The 13,856-nt window shown below is 37.9% G+C and overlaps 1 protein-coding gene across 2 annotated transcripts in view; it reads left to right on the forward strand.

Moving 5' to 3' along the window:
• The window catches only part of LOC126262885 (murinoglobulin-1-like), a 292,408-nt gene that overhangs the window by 106,488 nt on the left and 172,064 nt on the right, over window positions 1-13,856 (forward strand). For both annotated transcript variants that reach the window (XM_049959761.1, XM_049959762.1), the window contains one exon: window positions 6,872-7,060. In XM_049959761.1, coding sequence (XP_049815718.1) covers window positions 6,872-7,060 — 189 coding nt within the window. The remainder of the gene's footprint in view (window positions 1-6,871; window positions 7,061-13,856) is intronic.

Here is a 13,856-nt window from a genome sequence, read left to right on the forward strand (position 1 = left end):
AGTCCAGGAGAGACTGTTGGAAGGAGGGATTGCACCCAGAGATGGGAACTTTTAAGGTAGGTCCTTTAGGGGTAATTCCAAAGGTTAAGCAGGACCGGAGGAAAAGTATGTGGGATTGCAGTTTGGCTTCGCTGAATGCATGTTTCTGCCATCTCAAATGGACCCTCCTCCCCTCCCCCAAAACCATCCCTTGCAGATATTTCAGGAATTCCTCACATCCAGTGTTGCCTCCCAGTCCTTCTTGAAGAACATCCCAACAACCCCCAACATCAACCCAGCTGAATCACATGCCATTAAGAAGCTGAAAACAGACCACTCTATTGTCATCCTCCCAATGGATAAAGGCTCCACAACTGTGGTGCTTGACCGTGTGGAGTATGCGGCAGAAGGACTGCGTCAACTCTCCAACACCTCAACCTACAAAGCTGTTACCCAGGATCCCATTCCCTCCATCCAGACTGAGCTGCAGAAAATCCTAAAAATCCAAGGTCCCTCACAAGGCCTCACAATGGCTTCCATAGACCTACTCACTCCACCTGAGCCACGTACCCCTACTTTCTACCTATTACCCAAAATCCACAAAGAGAACCATCCTGGATGTCCCATTGTGGCAGGCTTCAAAGCCCCAACAGAATGTATCTCAGCCCTGGTAGACCAACACCTCCATCCTATTACCCACAGACTCCCATCCTACATCAAAGACACAAACCACTTCCAAGAACGCCTCAAATCCATTCCCACTCCCCTCACACCTGAAACCTTTCTTTTCACCATAGGTGCTACATCCCTTTACACAAACATCCCACATATGCATGGTCTCTCTACCCGTGAACACTACCTTTCCCAATGCCCACCCAAAGATCTTCCAAAAACCTCGTTCCTTGTCACACTCACCAACTTTATCCTCACCCATAATTACTTCACTTTTGGAGGCCAGACCTACAAACAAATCAGGGGAATGGCCAGGGGAACCAGGATGGGTCTGTCCTATGCCAATCTCTTCATGGGCCGCATGGAGGAGGCTTTCCTGAAGACCCAAAAGCTGCTTCCCCTGCCCTGGTATAGGTTTATAGATGACATCTTTGTGGGTTGGGCTCATGGTGAAGAAACACTCCTTAATTTCCTCCATAACCTCAACTCCTTTTCGAATCTGGATTTCACCTGGTCCTTCTCCAAAACCCAAGCCACCTTCCTGGATGTTGACCTTCATCTTGTTGAAGCTCACATCCACACCTCTGTCCTCATCAAACCCACAAACAAACAACAGTACCTTTACTTTGATAGCTGCCATCCATTCCACATCAAACACTCCCTTCACTACAGCCTAGGTATTTGTGGCAAACATATCTGCTCCAGTGATGAATCCCTCAACAATTACTCCAATAACCTGACCAGTGCTTTCCTCTCCTGCAACTATCCTGCAGACCTTGTCCACAAACAGATCTCCCAAGCAATACATTCCTCCCCGCCCAACAACAATGTTCCTACCCCCAGACCACACGGAAGCACCCACCTTGTCACCCAATATTATCCTGGCCTCGAATACATCAACAAATTACTCCACCAGGGATATGACTTTCTCAAGTCAAGTCCTGAAATGATATCATCCCTTGACAATATTCTCCCCACACCACCCAGAGTTGCCTTTCGTCACCCCCCTAACCTCCGTAACATCCTTGTCAAACCCTACAATATTCCCAGACCACCTTCTCTACCCAGTGGTTCCTACCCCTGTAACTGACCCTGCTGCAAAATCCCCCCACGACCACCTACTCTAACCCTGCTACTGGTAAAACATACACAATTCAAGGCAGGGCCACATGTGAAATGACACATCATTTATCAGCTGACATGCCTGCACTGCACAGCCTTTTACATTGGTATGACGACAACTAAACTGGCTGAGCGCATGAATGGGCACAGACCAACTGTCCGCCTAGGAGATGTCCAATACCCAGTAGCAGACCATGCCCTCCAGCATAATTCTAGGTACCTAAGAACATGCTACACCGTACATGCCATTTGGCTTCTCCCACCCGACACCAGTCCCTCGGAACTGCGGAGATGGGAACTTGCACTCCAACACATCCTTTCATCCCGCCATCCCCTTGGACTGAACCTACATTAACCAACCTTACTCTTCAGTCTCCTCCTTTTTCCCTTTCCTCTTTAGCCGTTCACACATCTTTTCGTCCTATATAGTTGTGTTTACCTTTATACTATATACCTCTTTACTTCTGTATGCATACTCTTTGGTTTGAAGCTGGCACAGTACTTACAGTAGGATATCCTTGGCTTCCCTCTGACAACCATGTCTCCGTCCTTGCTACCCTCCCTGTTTAGCTTTCCTTGTTGCTTCATAACCTGGGTTGTGAGTAACTGAATCCACTTTCCCTTCTTCCCCTTTTTTCCCCTCTCTCCTCCCTGACAAAGGAACAAAGTTCCGAAAGCTAGGAACATAAATTTTCTGTTCTGTATTGTGTATCTATCGACTGTACTGAGCTAAGTACTGGCCAGCCCCTCTATCTCTTTGTTAGTATTTGTTTCACATCTTTATATGAGATTTTCTATTCCATAAAATACAACTTAATGTTACTATTTACAAGTTATTGTCATGCAGTTTATAATTGAAATTTGTTTATCAATTGTAACATTTCTGTCCTTTATTGGTTTTCTTCCTGATATAGTGTTTTTTTTTTTTTATCCCTTTCCCGTGTTCAGAGTTTGGCCTTGAACTATTTCAAACACTTCCATGTTAAGTATCTTTGTTTCAGTTGAATGTACAAGCAAAATTTGTAACATAAATATAATGCTCTTATTGCACTTATTTTATTCATTTACATAAGAGAAACTAAATTTATAGGTTGCTCTCAACATTACTGCCTCAATAATAGGTACATACATTTTGTCAGCTATCTTGCATGTTCAAGAAGAGAAGATGAATGTATTTCACTATTTATCCTTGCTCATAACTTCATTATACAATTTCTCATTATACATCATTGTTTCCTCACAATAATGTACATTCTTTTTCAATACATACATATTAACATGAGTAACATCACCAGCCAATAACATTCGTAACACAGTCTTACTGAGATTGTCTTTCAAAAATAATGACTCTCATTACATCATGATGCAGTATTCTGGATCACTACATAAACTCTTCACCTTTCCTTCCTAATTACTCCAAGCTTTACTGTTACAACATGAAAACAGAGCAAGTAATCATTATGGCATTACTTTATGACAGTCATTATGGCACTACTTGATGACAGTCAGTACATATTTACTTATATCATCATATAACAGACTGATAATTTAGAACACATAATATATTTTGCTGTTTGTGAAGCAGAAAGATCTGATCTTTCTAGGTATGGTGAGTTTTAATATTTAAAGGGAGTTAAATAGAACAAATTTCCCCTCGAATTTATATCAGACTAATAATGGCGAAACCATAAATATATTCTGCAAGAGTCAAATGGTACAAATTTTTCTTTACACACATTTCAATTTTATCTCAGTAACTTTTACGTCTGATATTATAATGCCAGTTGCTTGTTCGAGTGGTATTAGGCTGGTGAAAGCATAGATTTCTGATCAGCCCCCGCTCCCATCCAAACACTTCCTTTTATTTTATCATAGGACATTCAAGTGCTTGCTAAGGACATCACAGTTAGGTTTATAAATGTGCAATTACCTATTCATAACATTTGATGTGAGCATTGATAACTGACCTAATGAACATAAGTTTGACAAAGAAATAGCCAGGTTAACGATTATTTTTCCAAATTCTACACTGCTAGTTGTCCTACTCCTTATATCTACAATATGTGCCACTATATTACATCTACTGTCATTCATTTTCTAATGTCAAATATCTGTGACACTGTGTGCTGCAAAAATACCATGGTAAGAGAAGTCATATGACAGAGTTGAAATATTGCTGTCTGGCAAAGCAGATAATTGAGCATAAACTGTTTCATAGAATAAAATGGTTGACAGTGGAAGGCTTTTTCCCAGTATGATCAGGTGATGTATAAATTAGATGACATATGAACACAAACACAGTGTACACCTGTGGAATTACAAGAGCATATGCCAGCTGAATGATATGTTTCACAGGATAACTTTTTCATTTGTAAAATATGCATTCATTATAGAACAAAGAAATAATTGTTTCAGCAAAATCAGGTGGCTCCATAAGTCAGTAAATGCAAAAATATGGCATCCTAGATCATGAATAAGAGAGTAGTGTAATAATCATAAACATTTTTTAAGTCCTGTACTGTAAGCCTGGTGTAAGTCATGTGATTGACAAAGTGGTTTCTCACAATTACTAATTCAAGAAGAATGAATACTGATGATAGTGGGAGATAATTTTGACAGACAGAGTAGAAGAGGAAAGATGTTTTATAGAAAACGAGAATGGAAATATATGCTACAGCGATTTTGGATTGATGAGTCTGTAAGCTTTTAGATGAGGATTACGAAGAACTTTGAAGGGCCCAATATAAGTACCAAGAATTTCGTCAACTCCTCACAGATAGGATATAGATTACTCATCTGTTTTGACTAGAACTGGATTACTTACTTCAAACTGGTTTGCTTTTAAAACTTCCTATCATGCCTTTGTTTTCTGATATTCCATTGTTTCACACTATTTTTCCTACAATTTCTTCTCTTTCTTGTGGAGTTAAGCTCTTGCAGGCTGGAAATTCAATCAACTCATTTGCCAAGTTAGATGTTTTTTTATTGTATAAAATTCCATAGGAGAAAAACCAGTAGAAATATGTTGCAGGCTGTTTAAAATATTTTCAAAGCTAGTAATTTGTTCTATCTGTTTTGTGTGAGGCTTGTTACAGTGCATCCTGCATAACATCCCAATTTTTCTGAACCATCTTCTTGCAAGATTACTGGCTGGATGATAGGGATATATTAGAATATGACTAATATTTTCATCTTCAACAAAAGTTATTCAAGTCTTGTAGGTAAATTGGGTACCTTTATCAGAAAGGATTGCTTTACATGTTCCCACATCTGATTTTGAAAACTATATTTCTGTTAGATGCTTTGTAGAGTGGATATAATTTTATAAATTTGGAAAACAAATCAACCATCACAAATGTAGAGCAATATATCCTCTGTATTTAGTGGCACATTTAAATTTACAGCAACAAACTTCCTCTGTTCTTTTGGCAAAATGTTTTGTGTAAGCCCTCTACATGTTTGGTTACTTTCTTTCAAGCTCTGGTATCTGTCACAGGTTGCTAGATGTTTTCTACTCCCCTTGAAATACTAAAGAAATAAATATTTTCTTGATTTTTCTGAGTAAATTTTAGTGTCCCACATTGTCCAAACTGCATATTTTACGAACACATTTGTAAACCACTCTGGCCAATAAAACTTCCAAATGTTACTGTCAACTCTTATCCTCCTAAACATGTTATACACTTTATAACATTTTTCTGCCTTTTATCTATCCTGTTTTCCCAATCATAAGTTTAATAGTATCCAGTTTCGGTTATGATTTCGATTTCTTCTGGTATCATTGCAGATGCTTCTTAAGTCGTTTTCAAATTTTATCCCCTTCAAATACATCAACTTAAGCTTCTTCTCACATTCACCTCTGTTGTCTTCAAATTCACTCTCATTGGTAGTCTCTGACAGTCAGGTTGTTTTTAATTTTGTGTGTGTGTTTTTGTTATTGGTGCAGCTCTTTGTGTGCATGATTGGTTGATGCTGAATGTTATTTGGGCACTGTGTTTGGGTTGTTGGTGCTTCCAAGGACTAAAATTGTGTTCAGTTTACTGGTCATGTAATTAAAACAAGCCCATTTCATTGTCACTGCTTCCTGTTTTGATACAGAATAGTAAAGTTAGGTCTGTGTAGAATTTTACTTTTGTGATGGTTTCAAATTTCCATTCGTGAGACAAAATTCCTTCTTCAGTAATGTAGTGACCAAAATATTTGAATTTCTTCACAGGAAATTTCCACTTTTCCAACTTCAGTGATATCAGAAAAATATGAAATGGGGTAAATGACATTGGTACCAGAAGTACTCTCCTCCGCACATCACAAAATGCTAATGGAATATAGATGCACAGGCAGTAAAGGTCTCAGTAATAGGTTAGAGTACGGTAATGCAGTAGTTTATCTGTGAGGAATGGTTACAGCTGTGATTTACAATTCACAAAAACTGATAAAGACATATGGTCCTGAACTGGCAGTGAGGAAAATCTTTCCAGTAGGTTGTTGTTTTTCACATGTATAACCCTTTTTCCGCAAGAGTCACTCATAATAGAAAAGTAAGGTGTTTCTGTGTTAATTTCTCATATACAAGTAAAATTACTGGAAGTGATGTTGCAAATATTTATAGTAAGTAAGTAATTTTAAATTGATGTAAAAAGTAATTATAGAAGAATGTTTTCATAACAGACAGAGAGATAAGCAAAAGCTATGTAAGAGAATGCACTTACTCATTAGAAGCTGAAATAAACCCACAGGGTTTGAAGTGCATTATGCATTAATCAATAAAACAATAATTGTCTGTGTGACTCATAGAAGGCCACAGAGAAATAGACAAGTGCAGAAAGCTGTGGAAAAAGATAAGAACACAATATAACATGTGATAATGGGCAAATGTTGTGCACGTCTAAATGTGGTAGTTGTGAGTTATAAGGAAATTACTAGATGAAAACAATAATTTTCTAAGCTTTTTAATTTGTTATGCTTATGCTAGCAATAGTTTTTGAATGTTTGTGTGCTTTAGACAGTTTATTATGTTTTAAAACTACAGTGTACTTTGCATTTAATTAAATGTCATTCATTTGTAAAAATTGCTACAAGGAGTTTCTTTTTTAAACAGATCAAAGTGGCACAACCGAATGACTTACCAGCTTCAGGCCAAGAAATTCAAGTGTGCCTGAAGGTACAAGCAGCGGGAGAGTGGAACCGAGCTCTTGTTGCGTGTAAGAATTTCACATCAGATTCTGATGGTTTTGTGGACTTTGTTGTTCCTCCACAGCACCAGAATATTGTTCTTCTTTCATTTGTGGTAAACTTTTTGTTATAGTTTAACATCAAAATTAGTATTACCATTAATATCTTAACACTGAAATTGTTTGCAGACCTTTTAACTTTATTTTCATTTATTTGAGTAACTTACTTTTACTTTAATTTATGCCTAGGGTGAATCACTATCATATTATAGTTGAAACAATGGAAAATCTGGAATGGAATAATGATATGATTTGGATACATCACCACTCACTACCTAGAGGAGGTGCTGAGGGGTAGAAAGGCCCATGTAAAAGTAGACTATTGGAAAATACCAGCTCTCGGACAAAGTCCTTTATCAGATCTCTCTCTCTCTCTCTCTCTCTCTCTCTCTCTCTCTCTCTCTCTCACACACACACACACACACACACACACACACACACACACATGTTCACACCTGCATAACTCTCATTATACAATTTATCTGTTGACTGTAGCCGTGCATGTGTAAGTTGCACATGTATGAATGTGCAGTTTGTCTCTCATCTGATGAAGGAATAATATTGTAATTGCCTAATTTTGCTATACAACCATATTATGAAGCTCTCCAGGATGACCCTACATTGATAAAGCAGTTGTTAAACACAAAGTGAACGAATACCAATGTAAGGAAGGGCCAGACTGTCAATTTCTGCTACCCAAAATCCAAGATAGCATTTAAGTATAAGTTAGTGGGAAGAATACTTAAGTATCTAGGCATAACATTTGATAGCAAATAGCATTGGTATCTTCAAATTTGCAAGGCAAACAGTCCTCTTCCAAGTAAAGATAATCTCTAGTGGCTCTTCAAAGAAGGTAAAACAAGAGTTATGTTGTTCCTTGGTAAGACCTCATCTAGAGTATAGCAGTTCTGTATGGGACCCATACCAGCCATAGCGGGTTTCAGAACAGGAAACTGTGCAACAAAAGCCAGTAAGATTTGCCTAGAAATATTTTGAGTGATTAGTAATGTCACTGCTCTGATGAAGAGCATAAATAGAGCACATTGGAAATCTGAGAAAGATCCATCAGATTAGTTAGCACTTATGGGGCTGTTGGAGGTTGCATTATATAGTCTGATATTAAAAATAAGATGTGTGAAGGTGAAGGCAGAGATTATGCCATTCCCACAAACTACAAGCTACACTACAAGGAGTCCATAGTCAGATATTTTTCTTTCAGATAAAGGAAAAAGGGCATAAAATGGTTTACCGAGAGAAGCGTTCAATCCCTAGGCTGAGACACTACAGTTTTTCAGGAAAACACTGCAAGTGAGTTACTGAAGGCTTAAATTAAGTGGTCATGTGACCCTCCAACCTCATGTAAGTCATAGATGTGAAGTAGTGTATACACACAGGTTGGTTGTATCAGTACAGAAAGATGGAGTGACATGAAGGTAGGACATAAAGACAGGAAGAGCTACCCTGTTTGGTAGTGCCCATGTTCACATCATGAATGAAGTTGTCCATTGTGTGTATGAGGTAAACCTTGCAGCCATGTAACATGGTATAAGAAGAATGGTTATAAAAAGATACTAACCAACACAACCAGACATGAGAGTCACACTGTCATAATAACAACTGGTTTTAAACTCAGCAGGAATAGGTGTTATCAGTGCAACCAGCCTGTGAGTGAACATTGTGAAGAAACTGCTTGCACTGGACATTTTTAGTCAGGTATCTCATAAAAAGGGCATTGCTACCTGTGTTAGTTAAACTTCACATGTTCAGTGGTCCAAAAAATTGACTGTAGATGACTGAAGGCATTTGAGGTGCTCCAACAAGTTGCAGTTTCCTGCTTTTTGAATGCTGAAAGGCATCGACAGTACTGGTGACCCTTGAGGCATTTAATGCTATTTTTTAAGGTGTTTTACATACCATGACTTGCACCCACTCATTCAGGTTATGGTAAACATGAACTGGATTGTTTATTTCAGCATTGATGCTGACAATGTTGCCCTTCATTTTGGAAATTCATTATGTGTATGCTGCAGACACTCCCATGTTTCAAGATGACAACAGCCATGTTCAGCAGGCTGTAAGGCTGCACACATACAGTTCTGGTATGACAAACACTCAGGTATCCTATCATACCTCAACTGGCCAGCTAAACCACTCAGTGTTAATCCTGTGTAAAATTTCTACGATGTTAGCTTATGGGATCTAATCATCAATGAGTGGCTTCAGCTGAAGATAGTATAACTGAAGAAACTTAAAGCCTCTCTTTTGCACTGAACTGTGGCCATTGTGAAGGTTGGGAAATTTGACTAATTTTTGGTCTAGCTTGGTTAATAATAGTTCCCTCAATGCATCTCTACATTCCTTACTGAGCAGCCTTCAGTTTTTGAATTGTTGTGGTCATGTCGCACTACTGTAAATTGAAACTGCTAATTGGCTACACACTGATTGTAAACTTTCAGCTAACGAAGCATTGGAAACTTAGTTCTGAAAACTCTTTCTAGTTTACCAAGTGCACTCCTGGCTCGTTTTTCACTACTGTTTATTTCTTTCAGTAGCCATCTGTGCATTGACTTCAACTGCCCTAAATTAAAAAAATCTTCAGTTGGTTCTATGACTTCATTGTTGATTGGTACAGTTCTCTTTTCATTGTTTTGATTATACGTTATTTTAGTTATAATGTAATTGCGATTTCAATGTCTACTTCCAAACTTGCTTTATTAAGTTCTTCAGACCTATTCCATTAATACATATACCTTTTTCATTTTTGCCATTTAAGAATTTGGTAACTTCCTCTAGGGAGGCTGAGAATAGATTTGGTGCCATGGAATTTCCTTGTCTGACACCTTTTTCAATTTGTAACACTCCTGTGTCCTGTTTTACTTTAATGAAAGCTGTAGTTTTCATCTATTTATTTTCTGTATAATAATGAAAGTTACATCAGTGTCATATTTTTCATTAGCAAATCTAAGTTTTTCAAAATGGTGATTATCAGACAAAGTTTTAGTCATAGCTAAATTCGGGACCTTTTTATGACTCACAAGTTGTCCATTGTGCACTATTCTAGCTTCTTTCTTTTGCTCGATTAAAATAAAATCTGTCCTTTTCTGCAGATTGTGACAGTTTTATTGAATAATTTATACATGCTGGTAACTGAAATGAGACTGATACATGTGTAGTAGTTCATATCTTGTGTGTATGCTTTGTTGTGATGTACATGATCCAGACACATTACTGTGATAACAGTCTAACAGTGTCAACATGCAGTAACCATTCAGACAGCAGGTGGCAGCACAAGCAGTGAAGGATGTATAAAGCATGCAGGAAACAGTGCAATGATTGTCATAATGCAGAAATGGAGCAGTTTATCTTCCACCCAAAATGGCAAGACCATTGACTTTTGGATCAGGGGTGGAAGCATTTCTGAAATGGCTGAGTTTGTGAACTGTTTCGAATGCCGCCATGATTAAAGTGCACTGTGCTTGGCAAAATAGTGTTATCCAACATAGGCAACTGTGGTGCACCGTGGGCCATAGATGACAGAGATGACAGGAGAACAGTGGCTGCAGAGATATGTACACACAAATAGACGTGCAACTGCTGAGCAATTGATTGCCCACATGAACAAAGGGGCTACCAACAGTGTCTTCCAACGTCCATTCAGCAAATGTTCTTGCGTATGGGACTCTGCACCAGGTGCCTGGTCCATCCACCCATACTAACGAATGCAACTGAGTGGTGACGGTTGGCCTTTACAATGAATCATGTTTTATGCTCCATCGGACTGATGGTTGTTGGTGTGTACAGCATGAAATGTTGGAGAAAATATCCTGCAACAATCATTACAAGGGTCCAGGACACTGGTGGGTGTGTTATGGTCGTGGGAATGTTTTCATGGCATTTCCTGGGTAGTCTTATCATTCTGGAAGGCACAATGGATCAACACAAGTATGCATCTATCCTTGTGGACCATGTCTACTGCTACATGCAGTTTATTTTTCCTCAGGATCATGGCATCTACCAGCAGGACAATGAAATATGTCGCACATCTTGCAGTGTATGCTTGTGGTTCAAAGAACTCCAGGATTAGTTTACCATACTCTCCTTGCTACCAAACTCCCCATATAGGAACCCAGTCAAGAATCTGTGGGCCCACCTTGACCAGGCTGTTATTGCCATGGGTCCTCAACAGAGAAACCTAGCACAGCAGGCCACAACACTAGAGTCAGCATGGCTCCACGTCCCTGTTGGTACCTTGCAGACCCTCACTGACTCTCTTCCTGTACTTCTTAAAGCAGCCTGCACTAGTTATTCAGGTTTGTGAATACCGTCACTGCCTGTTACCTATGCTTTCTTCACACCTCTGTTGGTTTTGTACACATCAGCTAGCACTACTGCTGAAATTTCATTATTTTCATAATTGAATCTATGTGTTTTGATTCATCTCTTGAACTGTACAAACTATTCAAGAAATATTCATTTTCTTGCATAATTCTCTGTGTGTTTAATAAATTTTTGATTAATTTTTTTCAGATGTTCCAAGTTTTTATTGTACTGAACACATTTATGAATAGCTATGTTTAATTTACCCTGTTGAGTCACATTGCTATTACTGATGGAATGGAATTCTTTCCTGCTATTAATAGTTAACTGGTTCATTGTGAGATGACTTCCTTTTTTTTTTCTTTGTACCTGCAACATTTTTTAGTGTTTATGGAAGTATTGATACTTTTCACATTTCATCTGTGTGCAATCATCAATTTATAATATGTTGAATTTACTACATAATTTAATCTGGCATGCTTTCTTATTTTTTAGTTAATTCTCATAAACTACACTTCCAGCTTCCTGCCTTATGAGTTTCTTTCTTTCTTGCTTTTGTTTCTTTCTAGCTATGTGTCTATTTTTACTCTGCATCTCAAGAGCTTGTCATCACTTGAAATTGTAACATGGTTTAGGGCCATCATACCCTATACAATTCCATTTTTCTTTGATAAAGTATAGCCAGTACCATGTCGTCCTTTGCCAAGTACATTTTCTTTTTACTGTCCTCTGGAAGAACATGTTAAAGGCAAATTTCTCCTCCTTATCTATTGGTATTTTGCATTATTTCTCATCATCTCTATAGTGTATACTATAATTTTATTATGTTTCTTCTATTTTGCTCCATCCCCTTCCATCATGCATTTATTGTTTTCTGTTCCTTCTATTTCATTTTTTTGTAGTGGTTACCTATGTAGTATATTTCACTTCCTTCTTCCTCACTAAAGGTAGGTTGCACACATCCTGGGGTTTGAGCTGAAGACAAGTACTGGCCAACCATTCTGTCTTCTTGTAATCTGACAGTTTTCTCAGGTGATTTTTCTCTGATACAACAATCAATACTCACACTCATGGTTCACTTCCTGAAGAAGTCATGTGGAACTAATTTTACGCCCACTTATTTAATGTAATTATCAAAAATTAGCTGTGTTGTAGAGATGAAGAATGTGTTTGAGATAGTTTTCCCAAACTGCACTGGGACGTCTAGAAGAATCTTACATAGTATTAGTGATTTCAAATCTGGAATGCGTGCGGCAGTAATATTACAACATGAGAATGACATATTTATGAGACTTCTCTCAGACCAATGAAAAGAGGAGTTTGACATTATGTGTAAGATGTAAGAACAAGGAAGATGAAGGTCTGGGTTATTATTGTCAGCCAATGTGCACTTTTAAGCAAAATGCAGTAATTGGCAGTATCATCTAGGATTTAGTCTCTCAGGAAGGACATTTTGGTAGGTGTTTATTTTTAATCCTGTAGGTAATAATTCATACTACAACTTGCAATACACAGTCAGAAATTATGTTAAGTGCATCAGTGGGTACATACTGTGCATTTCTGTGATGGCTGCACTCTGTAATTGAATGTCTGAAGATATTCTCTAAAAATGTTTTTTACTAATTGCTTACATGAAACTTGATATTTTCCTAGAAATGAAATCAGCTATGATTTGTGTCATTTCATTCTAAATAACAAAAATTATGAAAAAATAGAGATGGTGCATGCAGACAATGACATACTCCAGCAGCTATGTTTATATCACAACAATACCATTTCTCGAACTTTCCCTGACTGCTAAGCTTTTTTGTTATGAACTGGTAGATATTGAAAGACTTTATTGGGGACTGCTAGTATTTAGCAAAAGGTTACTACCAGCATTAACAGATCTGACAATATCATAACCGTTTAACGTTGTGGAAGCCATTAAAGTAGGTATTAAATGTCATGTGTGTTTGCGGCTCTATTTTAAAAATAAATGGGAAAGCATTTCCAGCCTAGTAGTAGGCACTACCTATGACTCATCCAAAAAGGTTTGTTAAAATATAGACTGAAGAAGCAATAAAAATAACTAGCAATATCACCAAATGCCTCTTTTGAGAACTGACACAGAATTGGCAGCAATAAGTAACATTGTGAAAAAAAAAAAAAAAAACAAAACAAATGTAAATCAGTCATCACTTCATTGTGTTGCTTCTATTTTTGAAATCTTACAAGACACACAAGACATGTTTAGTTCCATCACTACATGAGGTGGACAGAGATTGCACTCCCTTGTGCAACTCCTCTACTTTCAGCAGTCTGTGTGCTGAATGGGGCTTGCTTCTTCTCCAATCTACCTCCCCCGCTCCACTATGAATTATCAGGAGCAGTTCAGCATATAGTAGTTAAAACTTTGGGTTACAACATGAAGTTTTCTGAATTTCCTTGTTTAATTTGAGGTGAGCTTAACTAGCCTCACCTGATGGTTGAGTAATGAAAGTTTACCCTAGTGTAATAGAGAAGGAGGATACACAGATCCGTAACATTTAAGAA

This window comes from Schistocerca nitens, chromosome 6 (assembly GCF_023898315.1).
Source record: "Schistocerca nitens isolate TAMUIC-IGC-003100 chromosome 6, iqSchNite1.1, whole genome shotgun sequence".
In the NCBI taxonomy this organism is placed as follows: Eukaryota; Metazoa; Arthropoda; class Insecta; order Orthoptera; family Acrididae; genus Schistocerca; species Schistocerca nitens.